The 24,599-nt window shown below is 43.7% G+C and overlaps 2 protein-coding genes across 2 annotated transcripts in view; one reads left to right on the forward strand and one right to left on the reverse strand.

Annotated features, from left to right (window-relative positions):
• POGLUT1 (protein O-glucosyltransferase 1) overlaps positions 1–24,599 on the reverse strand; it is a 366,888-nt gene that overhangs the window by 219,024 nt on the left and 123,265 nt on the right. The gene's annotated exons all lie outside the window — the stretch shown is intronic.
• GJA8 (gap junction protein alpha 8) lies at positions 19,052–24,035 on the forward strand. Its single transcript, XM_081858829.1, has 2 exons — positions 19,052–19,065; positions 21,631–24,035. The coding sequence occupies exon 2, from the start codon at positions 21,633–21,635 to the stop codon at positions 22,896–22,898; it is 1,266 nt and encodes a 421-aa protein (XP_081714955.1). The 5' UTR covers positions 19,052–19,065; positions 21,631–21,632; the 3' UTR covers positions 22,899–24,035.

Raw genomic sequence — 24,599 nt, forward strand, 5'->3', positions numbered from 1 at the left:
ACATCTTGGAAATGGTTCCATTCTTTGGCACTAATGAACATCTCATGCATATTTCTTGATTATTTTATTGGGCCTATCAGCTGGGGGAGAGCTCTCAATGTGCCCTGTTGACTTGTCCCCAAATTGGTAAAACTGCTGAGCACTTTCATAGTAAACAGTGCTGAGTGTCTTGTGTGTGGTTGTGGGTATGTCTTGGAATAGCGTGCTGATCTTGAAGTTGTTTGCTAAATGTTGGCTCTTCATTAACTATGTAACTTGCAAAGCTTTTTAGCATGTCTCTTCTTCCATTAAAAACTCATGAATGCTACTTTGCGCTTGAGGAATGGAGCTGGAATTCACATTCATTCAGAAGTTCACAAGCGAGAATTCTGTATATCTTCTTGAAAGTCATCATACCCTTGGCTAAAAAAAAAAGTAGAAATAAATAGAAAAGAGAAATGAACCTTGCCTGTTTTTGCTGCTTTCAGAAAAGGAAATTCATTAGTCATGTGTTCTAGACATATATGGGAGTGATATCAAACACGCATTCTTACCAATGTTATTTTCTGCTGGTTTGAAAAGAAGCAAGGCACAGTGGTGACGTCAAACTTTACATTTAACATAATTATTTTATTATTTTATTTTCTAAAAAGACAATCAATGATGCAGGCAAATAATTAAATTCTAAACCATATTTCAGCTGAGATATTGGGCTTGCAAAATGGGCTGGGTGGTCAGTTAGTAGTGCATATATTGACCTTCAAGCCATCTCAGAAAAGGGCACCTTCAAGGGCATCTCAGAAAAGTTCTCTTCTGTAAGCTCTGCATATCTTTGGTTCCCATATGGAAGACGGACATGTTATGCTTGCATTGTTGACAGCATAATGTATAACAAGTTGCAGGGTTCCCACGGCAGGAGGTGGTGATTGCTGAACAATAGGAGTGCAATAAAGAATGGTCCTTCTAATCAATATCCTGCCCAGACACTGAGTCAAGTGGCAGTCCTGGCCTATCTAAAACATCTGTAGCGTTTGTTAGCTTTTCATTTGTTTAGTGATAACGTTCACTTTCCTGAGGCAATAAAACTCAGGGACTATCACCTCTGCGTGTTTTTCTCTCTACATTTTTTTTCAGCTGATTCTGTCCCAGCTTCTACTGAGAGATCACAGTAGTTTGCTCTCCGACATTTTGAGCTGAATGTGATGCGATTTACAATATTGGCTATCTTCAGACATTTACCAAAGCGGGTCAGGTGAAGTGGTAGAAAGGAATGTACTAGCTCTGCCACCCAGTAGCTGATGGTGTGGTGGCATCCTGTCACTCACCTGACCTCCAGCTGGCTGGCTACATCACTGTCCTTATGGGGAGGCAGAGGGGAAGTAGTGAGGTTGGCCTGGTGCAAACATGGCCTGGTGCTCCTGCGGCCTCGGACCCTCGTACCTATGGGACCTCCTCTCCTGGTATGCCCCACAAAAGACCTTAAGGTCCACAAATAACAACACTTTGGAGGTCCCAAGCCGTAAGGTGGTTAGACTGGTCTCAACTAGGGCCAGGGCCTTTTCAGTACTGGCCCCGACTTGGTGGAACTCTGTCACAAGACACTAGGGCCCTGCTGGACTTGACATCTTTCTGCAGGGCCTGCAAGACAGAACTGTTCTGCCTGGCCTTTGGTTTGGACTCAGTCTGACCTTTATGTTTCCCTCCCCTTATGGTTTTGATTTATGGGCTACCATTAAAATGAGGCTGCATTTTAAATTGTGTTTTAACCTGTATTTTAATAAACTGGTTTTTGTTTTGTTTTGTCCCCCCCCCAATAATGTTTTATTGTAATTTTATTGGTGTTAGCTGTCCTGAGCCCGGCTCTGGCCAGGGTGGGCGGGATATAAATAAAATTTTATTATTATTATTATCTGTTTGTGCTGGGTCAATATTCCCACTGTCTCACTTGTCTACCTCCTAGTAAGCAGTAGCAATGCGACGGACTGAATATCAAGCGAGGAATGTCGTTCCACTCTGCCATCCCCTGCTGCCTGCTCCATCATCACTCCCACTGCTCTCAATTCCTGGAGGAAAAGCAAGGAGCCTTGTGTGTTCATTCATGCATGCATTTGGATTTCTGGGAAACCAGGGTTCTAAAACATGCAAGGAAGTTCTATGAGCAAAAAAGGTCCCCCACTTTGCATAGTTGCCCTCCACAAGCTGAGGGTGATGGGAATGACAATGAGGTGGGCAATAGCTTTGTCACCCCCACTGCCCCATCCCCAAGTGTTTTCATAACTTCTAGTAGTAACATCTGACTTGGAATTTGGTTACACAATTAGAACCAGTCTGAGTAAGATTGCCCCGAAGTACCTATCTATCACCATGATTATCTGAGCCTGCTGAACTTTAAAATTATTATTATTAATAATAATATAAAAAGTTATAACCCACTTTTCACCACCTGGCTCCCAAAGCAGCTTACAACAGTTGTGCTTCTCAGTTATGTGAAGATGGCTTCTGGCTGCACCAATTTTGAGATCAACCGCAGCTTGATGGTGCAAGTGAAATTCTGCCTAGGCTAGCCATTGGTGTAAACATTCCTTTTTAGTTTGTGATTATATGTCAAATCTTGAGCCAGGCTTAATCCTAGGTGGGACTGTGGTCTTCCTTCCGCTACCCCACTCACTCTGAGCTGATGCACTTTGATAGCATCATGCACTGTCTGAGAAATGTGGATTTCAAGGGCTGTGGGGGTCATGAGAACAGGCCCCTGCTCTCCTCGCCCTGCGAAGGTTGATGTTTGAGCCCTACAGGCCACTGCTTTGATACATGCCACTGCCACGCTGAAATTATCTGCTGCTAAAAAAGGCAAGAACGCAGACATGAAAAATCTAATGAATTTTATCCTGAGCAAAATGTTTCCATGAGACCGCAGAAGCCCGTTACAGAGGGCATTGCGAACTACTTGGTTTCCAGTAGAAAGCTAAGAAAAACAACATTCATTTAAATGACTTGACAAAATGCTGCGTTTCTGTTTGGTCAGATCCTGCTCTCATCACCCTGCCTAAAGGATTGAGGACAAAAATGACCATATGTCATTTTTGATGGGGGTGGGAGGGAGCAGCTGTGCCAAGTGGTTTTTGGCAACTCGGTCTAGACCAGCTTCTTTTCAAGCTGCAGGAAATCTGCACAAATTAGGCAGCTTGTGCAAAGCACTTTCTGTCTGCAGTATTGTTTCATGCTCAATGGATTGTAACATTGGCACGGTGATCTTCTGCTCTCATTGATCTATAACCCAAAGCTGCAGCATGTCAATCACTTCCAAATACACAATAAAAGGATGCCCCACAGAATTAGGATGTCAGGGGTTGAATCATGGAAAATGCACCGTTTTTTGTAAGTTTGACTTCCTGTTACATCCAGACCTTGATGTTTCTTTCTGCTTTCCTTCTTGAGGAGACAGCAAGACGTGTTGAGCTTTTATTCATCCCACCAAACATCCTGAGTTATGCTTGCCCTTGTGTCAATGTATGAGTTGAGGGGCAGCTGTCTCCAGGTTGAGAAGGAAGGTCTGAAGGGTGCTTGAAAGTGTGGTTGGTTGGAGGAATTTAAGAGTCCTCTTCACAGTCAGGAATCCTGATTGGGCAAGGTCTTTGACCACAGGGAGGATTGAAACAGTTTAAAACACTTAACCATCGCAGGGGCCTGTGCCAACTCAAGCAGGTAGAGCAGAAGGCAGGGAGACCAGCGGTAGGTGGAGCCACAGCCAGTGACTGGCTGAGCCAAGTAATTCTAGCATTGTCCCCATCCTTCCTGCTGAAGAAGGAGGGCAACACTGAGGCAGTGCCACTCTTATAGTCTGGATGCAAGCAAGAAGGCAAGCGGGGAGTGGCTGGCTAAGGGCAGACTGGGGTTGGGGAGACTGTGATCCATTCACCTTAAAGGAACAGCCTCCACTGCTTGCAATCCTGTGCAAGTCCTTCCCGCTCAGTGCAGAAAGGTCGGTCTGTTGCCCCTCCATGGATACAATTTAAGAATAGTTGAATACGAATGCTTGAATGGAACAGGTGTGGGGAACCTCTGGCCCTGCAGATGCTGCTGAACTGTAACTCCGACCAGCCCCAACAAGCATGGCCAATGGCCAGGGATGATGAGAATTAAAGTTCAGCAATATCTGGTGGGCCAAAGGTTCCCCCACAGCTGCTCTAAACAGCTCTATTCTTTTGGCTGAAAAGAGTAGTCTTCTGCTTCCAGTCTTCAGCTGGAGCTAGCTGACTCCCTCTTATGCCAGGAAGTTGGAGCAAAACCTTGGATTTCAGTCAACCATTGCTTCCTAGCATGGATATTTCTGTGAGTGCCATGGCAAGTGCCCTGGACTCTGAGCTTTCATTAAAAAACAAACCAACCCTACAACTCTTGCCCTCCTAGAAGGAAAGTTCTGGGGCAAAATGTGCAAGTACCTCAAAAGAGATTTCTGTGAGCCCCTCGTATCCATGGGAAGGCCTAATGGGGCTTCTTGCGTGTGGAAACTGTTACATAGAAACTGAAAAAGTAGATTTTCTTGGGCTGGAGCTGGAAAGAATAAAAACAAACAAACATGTCCCTAACTAGTGCTAAGGATTGACTGTGGAATCTTCTGCATGCACAGCATGTGTCCACTACAGTGGTACCTTGGGTTAAGAACTTAATTCATTCTGGAGGTCCATGCTTAACCTGAAACTGTTCTTAACTTGAAGCACCACTTTAGCTAATGGGGCCTCCCGCCACTGCCGCACGATTTCTGTTCTTATCCTGAAGCAAAGTTCTTAACCCAAGGTACTATTTCTGGGTTAGCGGAGTCTGTAACCTGAAGCGTCTGTAACCTGAGGTACCTCTGTACTACCAAAGAGCTATGTTCTCCCCACCAGGGCAGGAAGCTTCTGCAGAGAAATCCTCAAAACATCCTGTTTGCTTGACTTCTAGAAAACAACTACCATGAAATCTTCATCCTGCCATCATCTCTCCTACGATAATAATGGGACTGAGACCATAGAAAGGAGAGGTTGGAACTGCTCCCTGGAGAAGTCTCTTGCAAAATACAGTGGTACCTTGGGTTAAGAACTTAATTTGTTCTGCAGGTCCATTCTTAACCTGAAACTGTTCTTAACCTGAGGTACCACTTTAGCTAATGGGGCCTCCCGCTGCTGCCGTGCTGCCACCGCACGATTTCTGTTCTCATCTTGAAGCAAAGTTCTTAACCCGAGGTACTCTTTCTGGGTTAGCGGAGTCTGTAACCTGAAGCGTCTGTAACCTGAAGCGTCTGTAACTCGAGGTACCACTGTATCACTGAGCTGCAGAATATCCCCAGCTGGCAGGGAGCATGTGCCCAGCTTAGTCCTCATCAACAACACCTCCTCGTTGACTTTTAACACTTCCTTATCACTTGCTGGTTCACCTCCCAGAGGTTCTGATAAAATGCCATCCCCAGTGGAATCTCCTGACCCAGCCTCTTGAGAATGCAACAGCTTTAGAGGTGGAACTGAAGCTTCCAAGCCTGGAAAGGGAATGATCCATGTGGGTGGTTGGGAGCAATCTGATCCATCTTCCTGTACCACAGGGTACTTAAAGTACTGTATCATTGTCTTTATATCCACTTTTTAACTTCCAGTGATGGACACAGACAACTTCCCTAGGCATTTTGTTTCATCGTACAGCTATATTTCTTGTCTCCCACTAACTGTATTCACATCAACCGGGAGGGTTTGGCTTTGTTACTTTCACATCCTCCTATTTCACCCTTCATGCTCTACTATTGTAAATCTCTTCATACTCTTTGGCATAAAATAATTGCCCCCTCATAGAATCATAGGCTTGTAGAGTTGGAAGGGACCCTGAGGGTCATCTAGTCTAACCCCCTGCAAGGTAGGTATCTCAACTAAAGCAACCATGACAGATGGCCTTCCAACCTCTGCTTAAAACCTCCCAAGGAAGGAGCGTACACAACCTCCCAAGGGAGACTGTTCACTGTCAAATAGCTCTTCCTGTCAGGAAGTTCTTTCTGATGTTTCATTGGAATCTCCTTTCTTGTAACTTGAATCCATTGGTTTGGTTCCTACCCTCCAGAGCAAGAGAAAATAAGCTTGCTTCATCTTCCATGTGACAGCCCCTGTTAGAGATATTTGAAGATGGCTATCATATCTCCTCTCAGTCTCCTCTTTCCCAGACTAAACATACCCAGTTCCCTCAACTGTTCCTCATAATGCACTTAAACTGCAATGCTTTACACACTTTTCTGGGAGCAAGTTGCCCCACTGAATATTTGCTCTGTGGGCAATGGCCTTCTGTTTTTTCCAAACCAAGTTTTTTCTCTCTAAAAAAAAATCAAAACACAACTTTTATGGTTCCAATGCCATTAAAACCCAGGGGCAAACTCTTATTAAACATACACAAATCCTATTGCAAATATCACCTCTTAAATCATATCAAATTTGCAACACAGCCAGTAGTCTAAATCTTGGAAGAATGGGCTTGCAGGGGGAAAAAGTCCTAACAGTACAATCCTGTGCTCTTACATAAGGCCTACTCTGAAGTAAATTCACTGGAACTTACTTTCAGGTAGTTGTGTATAGGATTGCAGCCAAAGTTAATTTAGGCTAGACATGTAGATCTAAATACATGGCTGGATTTATGTAAGGGAGCACATGGATTCCAATGAACATTCAGTAAACTGATCAAAGGACTTTGTAAGCCTTTGTACATTGCCTGTCATTCCAAAAATGTACGAGGGCTGTAAAAAGGGATGGCTCCCAATATGCTTAGTTATTAATCATCCTCCCAGATATAGGTGGCATATCAGGTTGCATTGACCCAGTAGAATATATGATAGCACATTTGCTGGAACTATGAAGGCAAAGCTGATTTTAAGATATTTGTAAAAGGAGAACAGAACACTGTGTGTGTGTGAGAGAGAGAGAGAGAGGGGGGGGGGAATTCCTGGTCTCTTCAGCTGCTTGGCTTGAAAATGGAAAGCCCAAAGCATTTCAAATTCCTGGAGTCTTTTGTCGCTAATGCTTTGCAGGAGGCTTTACTGAGCACCAAGCATCTGGGAGAAATTACAGGAATGTTCTCTTGTCTGCATAGATTTAGGGGAATGGTGCCACTGGGTGGAAGGGTCAAGAAGAAGATGGAAATGGACAAGAGAATGAAGGAAGCAGGAAGGAGAGAGACAACTGTCAGCAGAACGAAGAAATAAAGGAAGCAAAAGTAATACAAATCACAGCAAACATAAGACAGATGTTAAAAGGGCTTTTTCAGGGGGAACTCACAGGAACTTGGTTCCAGCATCTCTCAGGTGAGTTCTGGAGCCTCTCAGGTGGGAGCCACTGTCATTCTAAGAGAACAAGGTGGTGTTCATGGTGAGTTCTGGAACCTCCTTTTCTAAAAAAATAGCAATGGATGTAAGAGTGGTAATTGCAGCTTTTGTGCCAGGAATGATAAGCCCCTCAGGGTTACCAGAGAAGAAAGGGTTTTCCTTTGTCCTTTGCCATCAAGAACCAGGAAGCCGGAGTATGAACAGCTGAGATCTGTAAGGACCTGCTGAATCCTGGGTGGCCAAACTGTGTGAACACAGCAGGCCTGGCCGTGTGCTGGCTCGTAGTGATAACATTGTGTGCTGAAATTGGCACGAAGTCTTTGGGAACCGTTTCGCAGAGACCTGCTGCTTACAAGCCACTGCTCCGGTTCTCTATCAGCCAAAGGACTCAAGTGCCCTGTGTCCCTGACAATTTTGCGCCACACCCAAAGTGTTTATTGGATCATTGTGTTTTGCTTCCCCCACCCCCATCCTGCTCCAAGGCAGGCCACCCTTAATAAATAATAATAATTTTTTAAAAATCTGCCAGCAGACAAACAAACTTGTATCTAAGATCCTGGGGCAAGACCATTTTGCTGAGCCTGAGGGCTCATCCACACTTAACTTTCCCTCATATTTTGATTGTATTGTTTACTATTTAATTCCCCCGGGGGTCCAAGAACTTTTCTTGTTGCTCTGCAACTGTGCCTTGTGAAAATCCGATCTTACCCACTGAATTGATTGGTTAAGCAAAGCATCCGATAAGATCCAATTCTGTGAGAAAGGTCAAAATTTAACAAGGCACAGCTACAGAACAACAAGAAAAGCTCTTGGAGCCAGGGCCACTAATAGGTACACAGTACAATCAAAGCTAGTCAAGTGAAAGTGTGGATGAACCCTAATCCACTTCACAAGATTGTTGTGATGATAGAACTCCTTGCTGGGATATCATCAAAAATTAAACATCATGCAGAATCAAATCCGCACTCTCCACCAAAGAAATGTTTATCATTCCACTAAAGTCTTCTTGAATACAAATGTATGGTTATACATAGTGCTTTTTTCTTTAAAAATGTTTAGGGGTACTCTCATTTTGACTCAAGAAAATCACTATTTTATAGTTCAAATTGGGAAAAATAAATACAGCAAATGGACAAAAGTACAAAGATTCACAAAATGTTTAGGGGTATGCGTACTCCTACGTCCCCCCAGAAAAAAAGCACTGTTTATGCAGGAACTTATATATTTACCTCCTTCTTAGAATCTCATCAGACAGTTAGCAATGGGAGTAAACAACAGATGTTCATCTGATTGCTGGGAATCTCTCTCCAGCCTTGAGTTTGGAGGAGAGGACATCCCCCAGCTAGTGGAAGGTGGCACAGAAACAGTTAAGACACCTGTTTGTAGATTGAATTTAGGGAAAAACAGATGCAGAAATGCAGATAATGTATAGAACTGTCACTGGGCTAAAGATGAAACATATTGGGTGCTCTTTGGACTCTGTTGGAGTGCTGATTTGTTTCCACCATGTTCTGCTTTTATGAAATTAATATTAGAAAAACACCACCAGTGCTTTTTCAACAAAGGAAGCAAAACCTGTAGAACTACCATGAAAACTTCTCATCGCTGAGAGAAGTGGGGAACATGGAACAATACTTAGATATTTTAGGTGAATTCAAATATGATCTGCTTTTTCTCTTAAATTGCTTTGAATTTCGGAAGCACGCCAGGCATGATTCTTTTTAATTACCGGTAATCTGTAAAATTAGGCTTATATTAAAATTCATCTTTTTGACTCTTGGTTCCTGATTTCTTTCTGATTTGCCCTTATCTTTTCTTGCCTCTTGACTGCTTTTTATCACTAGAATCTGAAACTGAGTGCCCATCTCCCACTCTTTGAATGCCTATGCTCTTTTCATGATCATGGGAGACGCAGTCCGATGGGCGGGGTATAAATAATAAATTATTATTATTATTGGTCACATTGGTTCAGTTAGTCATTTAGTTGCTTGTATCTGTTCAGGTGGCATTCTCAGCCCATTGGCCTCAAGAGTCTTAAAGAGAAATTTGCCCTTTTCCTGAGATTTCCCTTACCTATTTATTGTTTTATTCCTGTGATTCAGTTTCTTAAAATTTATTTATTATAAGCTGCCCAAAAACCTTTATGTTATGAGATGGCATATGAAGGACACAAATTAATAAATAAGCAATACAGCATTTTAAATACTGTTTGTTTTAAAGTTTGCCCTTCTTTTTCTGTTTCGCTGGTCTATTATGTTAAAGACCCACTGCCTCCTTGAGCTTGGGCCCTGATACAGATCAGGTGTTTCACCCTGACATAGTAACAAAGGAAGCTGAGTTAAACCATTGGCCCATCTAGCTTGGTATTGCCTACACTGGCAGGCAGCAGCTCTCTGGGATTTCAAGCAGGGAATCATTCCCATCCCTCCCTGGAGGATGGCTTTCTGCATCCAAGCAGAGAATTGATCAGTGAGCTACAGCCCTTCCTCAATTTGCACCAGCAGTAGTAGGTTTTTTAAAAACCACCAAGAGCACAGCTATAGAGCTAATACACCTTCTAGTTCAGCCCTTTCTTTTTGATAAGAGGTAGGTAGGAGTTATTTATAGTGTGTTCATCTCTTCTTTAGTCCACCACCTTTGAGAACTGGAATGTAGATTTTTCTTTCTAAAAAAGAAATGATAACAACTGAACTGCAAAGTGTTAATCTTTGGGGATTAGTTGCTGATGGAGACTTTCCACATAAGGACCCAAGTGCTGTCACGCTTCTGTCTATATCCTGAGGGCATGGACAAAGTATTCAGCACCCTTCTGAGGATGTGAAGACAAGCATTATCCAGGATTTGATACCAATGCAAGAGAAAGGCATGCAAAAATGGCACCAAAGTTTTTTTGTATCACACCAACACCTCCAGAGTCCACCTAGCCTTCCTTTTTAAAAATAGCACAGAGATGCTATGTTGTGTCATCTTGTCGGTTAAGGATCCGGTACCAATGAAGTCTTTTCTGAGCATCCCTGGTGTTACTAGTTTTCAGCACAGAAGTGACCCTCATACAGCACAATGATAAAGAGACTCTGAGTGCCTCCAGATGACTTATTTTATTGAACATTCATCCTGGGACTCAGCTGGGACTTGTTGTTGTTGTTGTTTAGTCGTTTAGTCGTGTCCGACTCTTCGTGACCCCATGGACCAAAGCACGCCAGGCATTCCTGTCTTCCATTGCCTCCCGCAGTTTGGTCAAACTCATGTTCGTAGCTTCGAGAACACTGTCTAACCATCTCGTCCTCTGTTGTCCCCTTCTCCTTGTGCCCTCAATCTTTCCCAACATCAGGGTCTTTTCCAGGGAGTCTTCTCTTCTCATGAGGTGGCCAAAGTATTGGAGCCTCAGCTTCAGGATCTGTCCTTCCCGTGAGCACTCAGGGCTGTTTTCCTTCAGAATGGATAGGCTGGATCTTCTTGCAGTCCATGGGACTCTCAAGAGTTTCCTCCAGCACCATAATTCAAAAGCATCAATTCTTCGGCGATCAGCCTTCTTTATGGTCCAGCTCTCACTTCCATACATCACTACTGGGAAAACCATAGCTTTAACTATACGGACCTTTGTTGGTGATGTCTCTGCTTTTAAGATGCTGTCTAGGTTTGTCATTGCAGCTCAGCTATAAAACGTTTTAAATGTATTGCAAAGTGCAATATGCAAATGTGACATTAGATGCAAAATTCAATGTATTTTTCAAAACTTTTTTTTTTTAAAAAAAGCATTTTCACAGCATTTTTTTAAATATGTGCGTAGATTTGCTTGTACAAAGCTTATAGGGAGGTTAGATTATATCCGGTCTTTATTGCATATTCATTCTGATCTCTTGGCAGGGAGGTTATACAACAATCAACACGCCTCCTGATTTGCTTGTGGGGTTTTCTGTTAATTCCATTGATCATTTGTTCATTCCGTACTTTTCAGTGCATCACCTAGTCCCTTTGCTGCTTATTTTTTTTCAGTTAGTACATCTGCTTTAGTGTGATGGCCTGGGAATCCGATTCAGAGGCTGAACCGGAGGAATCCCAGCCTGCACAGGAGTCCCCGCCTCCAGGGCCGGCTGAACTGGGGCATGGCCTTGATTCTGAAGCGCCTGCACCTGTGCCGGATCCTCAGGAGCAGGCACCAAGTGAATCCACTCTGGCTCCGGAGGTGGTTGAGGACACAGTGCCTACAGGTGCACCTCTCCTAGCCCTGTCAGGGGAAGGTGAGTCTTCCCCTGGGTCCAGTAACCCTCCAGCCTCTCCTGAGCTGCAGAGGCTCAGGGCAGAGAGGCGGAGGGAACTGGTTTCTCCCAGGAGGAGTGCTTGCCTTAAGGCCAGGAGAGGCGAGTCTCCTGGGGGCCAGGACCGCCCCTGGCCTCAGAGAAGATAAAGGCCAGTCAGGCCGGTCCCAGGTTGCAGGAGCAACGTCGTTGAAGAGCTGTTTCGGCCAGCACCCAGTCCTGTTCCTCCAGAGTTCCTGTCCTTGCCCGGCTCCTCGCTCTGGACCCCGCTTCGCCCGTGGAGGACTGTCTGCCGACCCTCGACTCAGGTCCTGGACCTCACCCCCACGGTAACCTCCCCCTGGGACCAGCACATTTAGCAGAGATGTATCTTGCAAACATCCAAGTCTTGTTGGATTCCAACTCCCATCAGCCACAGCCAACCTGGTCCAATGATGGGAGTTGTAGTATGAATTTGAAGACATGGGAGCTGAGTCACGAAATGCAATTGTGAAATCCAATATGTTAGATTCCTTTACTTTTCCAGTTAATGGGGTTGCAGTCATTGTAGCCTGCATCTCCAAGTATGGGCAACACAAGATTACCACTGTAGCAGTAAAGGGCTGTGCTGCTCGCACCTTTTTGACCCACCACACAGCCAGCAACATTCCCATGGAAAGGCCTCCTTCCATGATTCAGAGAATGTCTGGCCAGTTGTTCTAGGAAATTAATTCCTTGCAAATGGCCTGGATCCCATGTTAGGAGAACAGAACTTACAGGCTCAACTGCTTCCAAGCCCGACAACCTTTTATTCTTATTTTTTTAAATAAATTGCTGGAGCATGAGAGGCTTCCGTTCTTTGCTGGCATATTTTGCACCGTGCCCAGAGAAACAATCATATCAGGCTCAGGAAGGCTAGTGCCTGGAAGGGCAGGGAAACAGGAACTGCCCCCACGGATGTCCTCCCTGGAGGGAGTCAGCCACTTTTCTGGGAACAAAACATCGTGGTGAAAAAAAAGTGGACGCCAGTTTCAGCTCAAGGTTCACAGCAAGGTACCTACTTCATTCTGTCAGGACCAGGAAAACAGAGACAGCTCCAAAGCTTTCTCTTGGGAGCCGAGCTAGGATCTCACATGTGGAGTCCTGGCTGTGGCAGGGAGTTCAGGCAACTGTCATAAGGCTATATTGCAAACCCCAGAATCTGAGGAAGAATAAGACTGAGGTGTACATCCCATAAATTTAAAGCAAATTGTTTTCTTCAGAGAATCCTCAGAACTGTAGTTTAGCCCTCACAGAGCTAGTTCTCAGCATCTTCACAAACTACAGTGTCTAGGATTCTTAGGGGCAAGTCATGGGTGTTAAATGTGCTTTAAATGCATATCACCTTTGACTAGGTGGAAACAATATGTGTTTAGCTCACAACTGCTAGCCAAGTGGGCCTTCTTTGGCTTCTTTCATTCCAATGCTATCTGGGTGAATTGAAGGGTGTAATGCTAATGGAGGTGGCAGAAACAAATGCGAACTCAGTCAAAATGCTATCTTCAAAAATGTATCCAGAATATTTGCCCAGCTTTACACTATGGAAGAAAAAGCATGGATCTTGGGCACTATAGCATTGTTGTTGTTGTTGTTGTTGTTGTTGTTGTTGTTGTTGTTGTTGTTGGGACATAGCCTTTCCTATGCTGCAGGCCATTTGGTTCACTTGGGATCTACCACTGGAAGTACATTTTACATTTTTAATGCTATAATTTAAATTCCTGATCAATTCATTCATTCCGTTTTCAAACCACCCGTCGTGAGTGAAGATCCCAGGGTGCACTTGAAGCAAACCACAAATGGACGTCATCAAAACTCTAAACAGTCATTCAAACCAGCAATATTCTTATCATCCAATCATTACATCCTTACAGCAGCAGGCATAATGAGAAGACATGACCTGGAATACATCAATATTACCTGGGTGGAAAGTTGCATCTTGAATTGATGCTTGGAAGCTCAGCAACAGGGGTGGCAACCACATCTCTAGGGCTACAGCTGGGAGTTGCAGAAAGCGACAATCTCATGTCCCTGCAAAATGGGCTCCATCCAGTGGAGGAACCACAAGAAGGGTCTGTCTGTTACCAGCTCAGACCATTGGTCCATCCAGACCTTTTGCAGTGACAGCCACATCCTTCTGCAGAGTTATGCCCTAATTCCCCAGGTGAGCTACTTTATTAAATGCTGAGGATACCAGTAAAAAACAAAAATAAAGCATTCATTAAAATCTACTGAGTAGAAAGTTTAGGGTCAGTTTAACTGTTAATTTACTGTGTCCAATTTATTTCATTAAGTATTTTTTGCATTGCTCTAAGGTGGCATATACGGTTCTCCCTATCCTCATTTTATCCTCACTACAACCCTGTGAGGGACATTAGGCTGAGTAACAGTGACTGGCCCAAGGTCACACAGTAAGCACTTGAACCCTGGTTTCCCAGGTCTTAGTCTTGCCCTCTAACCACTACATCACACTGTTCTGTGTTCACAAGAATGTACTTGTGAGATCACAGCTCTAGAGGAGAGAGATCATAAAACAGTGCATTGCAATGCATGTAAGTGTTTATGTTTGCTTTGTAACGGGGGGGGGGGGGGGACCGCTCAAGAAAGTTCGTCATTCAGCTCACTAAAAAGCTACTATCACACAACGGAATTCAGTCCACAGTAAATGGTGGGGGAAAGCACCAATAATACTGTGTATGTGGGGATTATTGCTTGTTATTATGGTATGCATTTTGTGCTTTTATATTGTAAACCACCCTGTAATCTTGGATGAAGGGCAGTATAGAAATCTAAATCTTCATCACCACCACTGCATGAGTCCTTAGGATACTCCTCATAGGAAAGAAGAAGGTAGTTTAATAACCACCTAAACTAGGAAATAGCACAAGGATGGAAGAACGAGGAAATCCCAATGAAAGAACAGTGGCAAGAAAAATTGATGAGCTATGCAGAACTGGCTAAATTGACATATAAATTGTGGGACAAGGACAACTGTGACTTTAAGGAAGAATGGGAGCTTTTTACAAATTATCTAAAAAGACAACAAAATGAACAGGATTTCTTGGCAGGTTTTGAGTAAACATACACAAATTTATTAGTCGATAACAGGGTAGATAGATAATGTAAGGAAATGTATAATTTCATAACATGCAGAGAACAATATGTGCTGAGAAATCAGAGAGAGGGGCTGAGGTAAGTCTCTGGGGAGAGGAAAGAGGGTTTGAAGGGGAGATGAGAAAAAGGGGGGGGGGGAATAATGAATATGATATGTTTTGATAGTTTGTATGTTGAAATTGTTAATAAAAATATTTTTAAAAAATAACCACCTAAACTAGGACTAAGGGAATAAGCTCAGGTTACATCATAAAGTTACTATGGTATATCAATCCTAAATAAACCATATTCATGTGAGAATACAGCACCCCCTTGTGGGATTAACCAAAGGCCTGCAGTCAAACAGCTAGCGACTTCAAAGCACTATGCAGTCCGTTATCTCTACTTTCTCTTCCTAAGGTTCCTTTTCATGGTCAAACTCATCCCTTTAGTGTTCTTCTCTCCTCCTCATTTTGGTGGACAATGCTCAAGTGCCAACCCTCCTTTCCTAAGTGTCCCTGGTTGCTCCCTCTGGCCAGCAGCCCTTTCAGACCCATTCCCCTTTCTTCCTATCCCAAACGCCTTCCCTAGGCCTTCTGATATGGCCTGCCCTAATCCTAGACTGCATACACACCATACATTTAAAACAAATGTTCACCCACTCTCTTGGCAAATCCTGAGAATTATAATTTACCTCTCACATTCCCAGCACCCTTAAAAACCTTCAGTTCCCAGGATTCTTGGGCGTGTGTATGTGCCTAAAATGTATGGGGCTGACATTAACTCACTTTTACTCATGGGTATACCCATTGAAATTAATGGACCTAAGTTATGGCTATTCCTTTCAATGGATCTACTCTGGGGAAAGTTAGTTGAATATACTGCATGGTAGGTATGCAGGAAGCCCTAGAGATCAGGGCAGTTCAGGCAATGGGAACCACAAATCGTTTGTGAGGATAAGAGCAGCTGAGCCAATGGCTGCCACAGAATGAATCACCATTACCTTCACCACAGAACCCTTTAGCGATTTACAATACAGATAATTTGCAAAATAAAATAAAATAAAAATGATACTCTCTATCCTTAGCCAGGATCCAAAGGGAGAAACACAGATACACAGTATATACAAAGAAAAATATTTTATTGGTGTGACTAGTTTTAAAGGAACTTTAAAAGTGCGTAAATCTTATGAAGTTCTCCTTCAGGAACGTGTGTCCATGGTTAAAATAACATTAGATGGATAGCTAATATAAACTAATATAAACTCAGTTATAAAAAGCGTCAAGAAAAAGCCGATATCTCGATAAGAGGAAACCTTAGCCGAATTGTTCAGGCGATGGCGCAAGGCTTAAGCTGTTGAGCGTTTTTGAAAACAAACTACAAAACCACACTGAGTCAGGCGAACCCTTAAAAAGTTAAGCACAATTTGTGCTACTTCATTTGAGTACAAGAGGAGGCTCCGCCCCCTGCAGTAGGTTGCCATGTCATTGTGCCTTGCATTTTACTTCCATTATACTAAAGATCAGCCGGCTTTTTACAAAATGTTTTGTTTGGTCTCGATCTGTAAGGAACATCTGGCCCTCCAGATGTGGACTCCAACTCCCATCAGCACCAAACAACACAGCCACTGGTCAGAGATGATGGTAGTTATCATCCAACAACACCTGTAGGGTCCCTCATCTGGACCCCAATAGGGGGGTAATCTTAGTTGTGGCTTCGAGAGCCATTGTGATCTGGTAGCTGCAGCAAGGACCAAGGAGCAGAGATGGTGGGGTGTGTGGGTACAGCTGAATTTCATTGATTCATTTGAACTAACCAGTTCAGTTCGCAGCCACACACACCTACAACACTCAGTGTTGGAAGGTCCTCTGAAAACAAGAAGTACGGGTAACATTCGATATTCGTGTGCTGTAGTCCTTACACTAACTTTGTTAAAGTGACTTAGAAACTCAGGATTTCCAACCATATGAGCCAACTGGGGTTATCTAGTAATGTAGCACAGTTTTTCTTGCAGGGGACTCCTCAGTGTCTAGCCTTAGCGTTTAGCGGATGGCCTGTAGGTTTGCTATGTTCAGCACATTAGCAGGAAACATGAAAGCTGATTTTGAGCTAAGCAGATCAAGAGATGATAACTTTGTTGCAGGGGTCGTTCAGTCCCACAATCTGCAGCTGTGTCCTATCTATCTGACAGGAACGCGCCCTCATGCATGAACTGCTCTGCTCAACAAAAAGGCCCTGCCTTACCCTGACATCATTGTGTAGGAAATCCTCTTGAAACAAAAAACTGCCACTCGTTCTCCTCTCTGCCGTTCCATGCACTGGACTCCAAGGAAAGGTCTGGGTCACAAAGGCAGCTTCATTTCTCTGTGTTGCTGCAAGGAAAAGTGTGATGCTTTATTTCCAAAATGAATGGTGGCCAAGGTTCAAGTTGACTTGGAACAGCTTCCATAGGTTACTAGATTTGTCTTCTTTTACATACATACATACATACATACATACATACATACATACATAGCTTTCAACTTTCAGATTTGAAAATAAGGGATCAGCAGCCTCACCTGTCCTGGGGACAGTCTACGGGATATCTAACAATCTGGGATAGCAGTGGGAAACGGCACTGGAATAAGGGAATTTCCTGCAAAAAAAGGGAAGGTTGACAGCTATGGTATGTACACACACACAGTGGTTTTTTTTATAAAAAATGTTTAGGGGTACTCTCATTTTGACTTAAGAACATCACCATTTTATAGTTCAAATCGGGAAAAATAAATACAGTAAATGGACAAAAGACACAAAATGTTTAGGGGTATGGGTACCCCTGCATCCCCCCAGAAAAAAGCTAGCGCGCTCTCTCTCTCTTTCTCTCTCTCTCTCTCTCTCTCTCTCTCTCTCTCTCTCTCACACACACACACACACACACACACAGAGCACTTCAGGCTGTGTGCCTCTGGGTATCTGCAGAAATCCCCCCTAGGACAACCATTTTTTTCCCCTGAACATGGGAAAAGGGTATTTCACTTGTGAAAGAAATGCAGCTTTGACTTTCCTGTCTGCTGTCCTTTGACTTACTCTTAGCTTGCCTGCCTGGGGCAGTGATGGGGCAGTTACATAGCCACAGAGGTAGCCATAGCTTAGGAAAGCAGAAAATCACTTGAACGTGAGAGGGAGCCTATGCATTGGGCTGTCTTCATTGCATGGCAGCTAGAAGATCAACACTCACAGGCGTGGGCATGCAGTCTTGCTGAATGCACCCTGCAAAAGGGTAACAGCTACTTCTGTGCCCTTCCTGTTGAGTGGATAATGCACAGTCACTAACACACAGTGTTTTCAGCACACATGCATGAACACTATCTTCCTATAGACATAAAAATGTAAGATTGTCATCACACTCTGCCGTTTCTGTGGCTTCCATCAGATGGCCATGCCAACTGTAGTGTGAGGGATGGCAGCTAGGCAAAGAAGGAAGCAGTGCTGGTGGCTGGTGGCCTAGGTGAGCTGCTTAACATGGGGGGGGGGGGAACATGGGGCTCCATTAAATGCACCTGCAGTGAGGTTTCATCAAGCGGGTGAGATGCTTCACATAGCGGCTTAGCAAGCTGCTGTGTGAAAGGGGGTGGAGCTTGGGGCAATTTGTGAGGGGAGTGGGGAGCTAAGCTTTAAAGGGCGGTTGGTTAGGTGTGGGTGAAAGGTGGTGGGGAAAGGTGCAGGCGGGGTTGGCAAGGGGAACAAGCAGGGGCAATAGCCCCTAATACTACAAAACAATGCAGCTGCCTCCTAGCTGGGTCATACTGTACTATCAAATCCCTCCACCTAATCATGTATGTGAAAAAAAGGAAGGGGGAAAATGAGTATGAACATGGAAATCCTGTAGCTATTTCTGCGATCATAGCTGCAGTCTAGTCCATCAGCTTTGACCCATAGTAACCACATTGAGCAGATGAGGTTTAAGATGGGGATAACTTCCCCAGCACTCAAATGGATATTTCACTGCAGGCTAATGTTGAGCTCTGCAAACTGCACCTTGGCCTGCGCTATGCTATCAGTGCTTTTGGCCCATCCCTAGTTCACTTTGCTCCTATTCAGCACTCACAAACTTTTTTTTGTTTTTTTAATGATGTGCCCTCCCTCTCCCTTTTTGGTCTTTCCCCTCTTTTGTTCTCCATGTCACCAAATGTCATTCACTTTCTAAAGATGTCTGGCTTGGAGCTTACAGACTGCAGGGCAGCTAAAGCCCACCCATCAGTGCTGATCCAGTCACATCTGCTCAGTCGTGCGACAAGGTTGGGGCTTTTAGAGCAGGGAGAAGCTAAAGTTCACCTTTTTTGCTGCTGAACGCCAAGCAACAAGAGGAGCCCAGTTCTTCGGCGGAACCTTTCACTGTGGCAAGTTGCCTTCTTGATGGCATTGATTTATATGGATTTTCTTTTGACTTCTAGGTAGCTGATATCGCAGCAGTTGGAATGTGAGGCAGTCAGCACCCATGGGTCAGCTTCCATGTCTTTTAAGGGGTGTCTTTCTCCCACTGTATGGTGCTCAAGAGAGATGCCTATAGGAACCCTGATGTCATGGCCATTTTACCAACATGCATCTATCTATATCGAGTGGTTTTTTTATTGGTAAAAATAGCCATAGCATCCTGTTTCACATGTGCATCCCTCTGTATGGGTACCACATTGGCTGGGGAGGGCACAGAAAACTGCAGATGCAAAGATGTCCTGACTTGGAACAGGCAATTTGGACAGACACAAGTTGTATTTACAAATCCCATTAACTTTGTATTTACAAATCCCATTAACTCTCAGTAGGCCTTTTCAAACTCAGTCTCCATTTTTTATATTCACTGTTACTAAAAGGATGTTACTGAAGAACGATGTAAACTGCTTTGGCTCTTGAGTGACCAGTTTGCATTCCTGGAGACTGGATAAGCCCTAGAAGTTAGAGCTAATCTTGTCAGCATAAGATTTTTCGCAACAAAAATACTTCACAGTGTTTTGCTCAAGGTATTTAAAGTTTTTTAACAGAACACAGGAGGCAGAAAATGTGTTCAGAAATTGCATCCTATTCATTGTTGCGGAAGCTCTTAGAAGAGGAGGAGGAAGAAGGAATATTTCTGAATGCTGTGATCCTGTTACAGAATACTTTTTGAGGTTTTATCTAAATTATTTTATAGAAAATTTAGTGTGCCTTTATTTCTCTGTGCTACAGATGTATGAGTTATGGTGTGTGGATATGTTGGTTAGCTAAGATGAGACACTTTGATGCCAGGTGGAATGATAACAGATTATCCCAAAAATTATGCACAATATCAGTTGATTTATGCTAAGTTTAAATGATTCTGAAATGAAAAATTAACTTGCATTGTGAATGAGTCTTGTGAGGTGGAAGCAGCTATTATAGAGAAATGCTAAACAATATGTCTAAAGCCATAGTCATAATGCATATCAAAAAGACAGAATACTGATTGCCAAATAGAAAATAAAATCTCCCTGGCTATTCAGATCTTATCTGCTATTAAATGATGGTTTATATGCTACCCATTTGACATGGGAAAGTTCACCACAATTTTAGAAGTGGTACTAGTAGTAGTGGTAATAACAACAACAACAACAACAACAACAACAACAATAATAATAATGTTACAGTATTGTACCCCGGCCATCTGACTGGGTTGCCCCAACTACTCTGGATGGCTTCCAACAAAATATAAAGGAAGACAATAAAACATCAAACATTACAAGCTTCCTGAAACCAGGCTGCCTTCAGATGTCTACAAAAAGTCATATGATTATCTCTTTGAATAATCATCTATATATATTGTGAGAAATAGAGCTGCTCTTTCAGTTAGCGGGATGTAATCCAACTTAATTTTGCTCTGAGCAGATCTGTATAATTTAATGAAACTAAAATAGTCATGCCCATCAATTTCAATGGGTCTGCTCTGACTATTGGATACAATGCAATGAATCTGATAGTAGGTTTAAGTGTGTGTTAGTATTCTTATCCTGTGAAGCACTGTAGCTGCACACTGTGCTGTCATTGCAAACTGATACACAGCAACACACAGCTATGATTCACATAGGTTCATAAATCCCAGTGGTGATCAATAAGAAGCTCTTAGGGCCAGGTGACAGTGGCTTCCAATCCTGGAGCAAAGTTTCCCCTTGATCATGTGCCCCATTATCACTGCCATGTCAATGCTTTCAACAAGATCCCAACACCCTACAGATACAGCATGAAAAATGTAGACTGTCTGTAACTTGTGGCATACCATTGTAAAGTAACCCATAAGCAGGAACAATTTTGTAACCAACTTTTAGGGAAGTTAGGGAATTTCAGAGCATTTTTCAATGGCAATGCATGATTTTGTACCAGCTGCTCTGGTGACCTGTTCTGTTCACTGGTATAAGCCTAATAGGGATTTTAAAGGCAGTATCAAATGTTAATCGTACTTAGAGTAGACCCATTCAAAGCAATGCGCTTGAGTCCACTGATCTCAGTGGCTTTACTCTGAACAAGACTAAGTTGGCCATCACCCAGTGTGTATAACCCAGAACCACCAAAGTCAATAAAACAAATGCTGTTGACTTCAGTGGGATATGGCCCGTGCCCTAAATCAGCAAACCTCAAACAACTAAATCTGGAATTGTTGTTACCTCCTCTTCATGCAGATCATTGGGGAGATCATGGAATGTTTTAAAAGTCAGCAGGAATAATAGAATCATAGAATTGTTGAGTTGGAAGGCACTACAAGGGTCATCTAAGGCAACCCCTTGCAATTCAGAATCTTTTTGCCCAACATCGGGCTTGAAACCACGACCCTGAGGTTAAGAGTTTCGGGTTTTTATTGACTGAGATATCCTGACTTCTTTTGAAATGCGACATTTGCTGAATATATTAAAACCCTTCTTTATATAATGCAACTTAATCATTGTCTTCCTCTTAAACAGCCAGAAATGGGTGACTGGAGTTTCTTGGGGAACATTTTAGAAGAGGTGAATGAACAATCCACGGTCATTGGGAGAGTCTGGCTGACTGTCCTCTTCATTTTTCGGATCCTAATCCTTGGGACTGCTGCAGAATTTGTATGGGGAGATGAACAGTCAGATTTTGTGTGCAACACCCAGCAGCCAGGTTGTGAAAATGTGTGCTATGATGAGGCTTTCCCCATCTCCCACATCCGACTGTGGGTCCTGCAGATCATCTTTGTCTCCACTCCCTCGCTGGTTTATTTGGGCCATGCTGCACATCATGTAAGGATGGAAGAGAAAAGGAAAGAGCGGGAAGAAGCAGAGAGGGCTCAGCAAGCTGCGGCACACGAAGAAAACTCACCCCTTGATCCAGACCGGAAGAGCCCTATAACCACGAGAGAAGCAAGCTCCAAGGGGACCAAGAAGTTCCACCTCGAGGGAACGCTTCTGAGAACCTATATTTGCCACATCTTTTTCAAAACCCTTTTTGAGGTGGGGTTCATAGTGGGCCAGTACTTCTTATATGGCTTCCGAATTCTTCCACTTTACCGCTGTGGCAGATGGCCTTGCCCCAACCTCGTGGACTGTTTTGTGTCGAGGCCTACCGAAAAGACTGTTTTCATTGTGTTTATGCTGGCTGTGGCATCAGTCTCTCTCTTCCTCAATCTTGTAGAGATCAGCCATTTAGGCTTTAAGAAGATCCTGGGTGCTTTCAGGAGGCCAGTGGAACAAGAGCCTCAGGAGACCCCAGAGAAACCCCTTCATTCTATCGCAGTTTCATCTATCCAGAAGGTCAAAGGCTACAAGTTGCTGGAGGAAGAGGAGAAGCCGACCTTCCACTATTTCCCTTTGACTGAAGTGGGAGTAGAAACCACCCCAGTTCCCCCCTCATTCAACGACTTTGAGGAGAAGATCAGCATGGAACGCCTGAAAGACCTTTCCAGGGCCTTGGGGGAGCACCTGCCTTCCTACGCTCATGTGGATGAACAGGAGGAGGAGAAAGTTGAAGCAGGAGAGGAGCCGGAACAGGAAGTGGCTGAGGCAGCGGCCCAGGAACAGAGGGTGGAATTGGTGACTGAGGAAGCCCCAGAGAAAGGAGAAGATGACAAGCATATGGAGGAAGAACAAGAGCCAGAGCCGCCGGGAGACGACTTGCCTTTACCATCCGCTGATCTTACAGCTGACACAAGACCCCTCAGCAGGTTAAGCAAAGCCAGTAGTCGTGCCAGGTCAGATGATCTGACTGTATGAGGGTACTGGCTCGAGTGGCTCTGAAGAAGCCACAGAAATACATATATATCTCAGATGTCTCAAAACAAAGTGCTAAACCAGTCATTTTAATATTATTTCTTATCAGTGTTTTTGGCTAGAAAGGTGCTATCAACGCTAACTGCCTTGTCAGTCCTGTTTGTCCTACACATGGAGCTAGCTGTCCTACAGTGACCCATTTAACCAAAGAATCCCTCTTCCTTCACATACAAATGCCTCACATACAAGCGCACTATATACAGCACTGACATCCAAGGGGGAAAGCCTTCCTAAAGCAACGAAGACAGATGTAACAACTGCGATCACAACCTGTTTTCATGCTCCTCTTTTCTCCGGGGATGCGGGAAGCCTGTTTCTTCATTTGGTTATCATAAGATATTGATAAACTGTTAACTTGGGTATTTCTTTGTTTGGTGTTTGCTTTGGCCACAACAGTTTTGATTCTTCCTTCCTTGTTGAGCCTCGAGCGCAAGTTATTTTCCTCACAAAAAGGGATACCGGCAATTAGTATTGTTAAATGAGATCCATTTATCCCCCTGTGAAAGAACAAAAGCTGCAGTGTTTGCCTGTGGAGATAAATGTGCTTTACTTATACTTGTATCCCCTGATCCAGTTCAGACACTTAACGTTTTGTCCCTGCAATACATCTCAACCCGTTGTTGCAAAGAACTTATGACTCCTCAGATACAACAGTGCCTCCTAGGAGCAATTTATGTGGTTGTGTCATGCTGCTGTATTTTTAAAAAATTAGTTCTGAGGGACATGTCAAGGACCTGGGTCACTTATTATTATAATAGCTATTAATTAATTAATTAATTAATTATGTTAAGTTGTTTTATCTTGTCCCAGGCAACCCAAAGCAACTTACAAGCAAATACTGGTTTCTCTTCATAAATGTGGCCTCCAGGACAGAAGAGCACATCATCTAGAGCAGTTGTGTGGAACCTCTAGCTCATGGGCCTGATTTGACCTCCTCCTATGACCTGTGAAACTTAGGTCAAGCCATGGCTCACCCACATATACCTTACACCGTATATCACCATCAAGTAAAGGGCAGGTAAAGGTGCAGCTGTGCCGAAAGCCTTGTGTGTTCAGCTGATTGTCGGCACTTGCAAAATCCTAAGCTGTGGGGGACAGGTGTTAAAAACATGACCTGGACTCTGCTACTGATTTGGTTTAGTTACCTTTCTTATACTGTCCTACTTTTGCTAGTGGTGGTGGGAATCCCCTTCTGTTTTCAGGGGGCTAATCATCTCTTGCCCCTGCCACACGGGGGAAATTTTTGATTGCTTTATAGGAAGACATTTCCTTGCATTTTTGAGGGGGAAATCATCTGCCTTACTTTAGTCAACTTTACAAAGTGGCAAGGGTCCCCCCCTCCCTCCAAATAAGTGCTACGGCTCCTTGCTGTAGCTGTGAAGTTCTTCATAGCCTTAGTGTGGCACCCAAACCCTACCATTCTGCTTCAAAAAAGGAGCCATGCAGGCCCTTGTAGATTCCTGATCCTGGAGAGCCTTGGATTTCTCAGTTAAAGCAGAAACAGAAGAGGGGGGGGTGGGTCTTGTAGTTTCAACAAACACTTGCAATGTTTGTTTTTAAGTGCAGAAAGGGGGGGACCTTGTAAAGATGAGGCAGTCCCACACCCCAAAACAAATCTTTGCCCATCCCCAGTCTTTGGAAAGT

Source organism: Podarcis erhardii (genome assembly GCF_964252035.2).
Source record: "Podarcis erhardii genome assembly, chromosome: 4".
Lineage (NCBI taxonomy): Eukaryota > Metazoa > Chordata > Lepidosauria > Squamata > Lacertidae > Podarcis > Podarcis erhardii.

Coding starts and splice junctions, on each gene's coding strand:
- GJA8 (XM_081858829.1), top strand. CDS start 21,633: ATGGGTGACTGGAGTTTCTTGGGGAACATTTTAGAAGAGGTGAATGAA.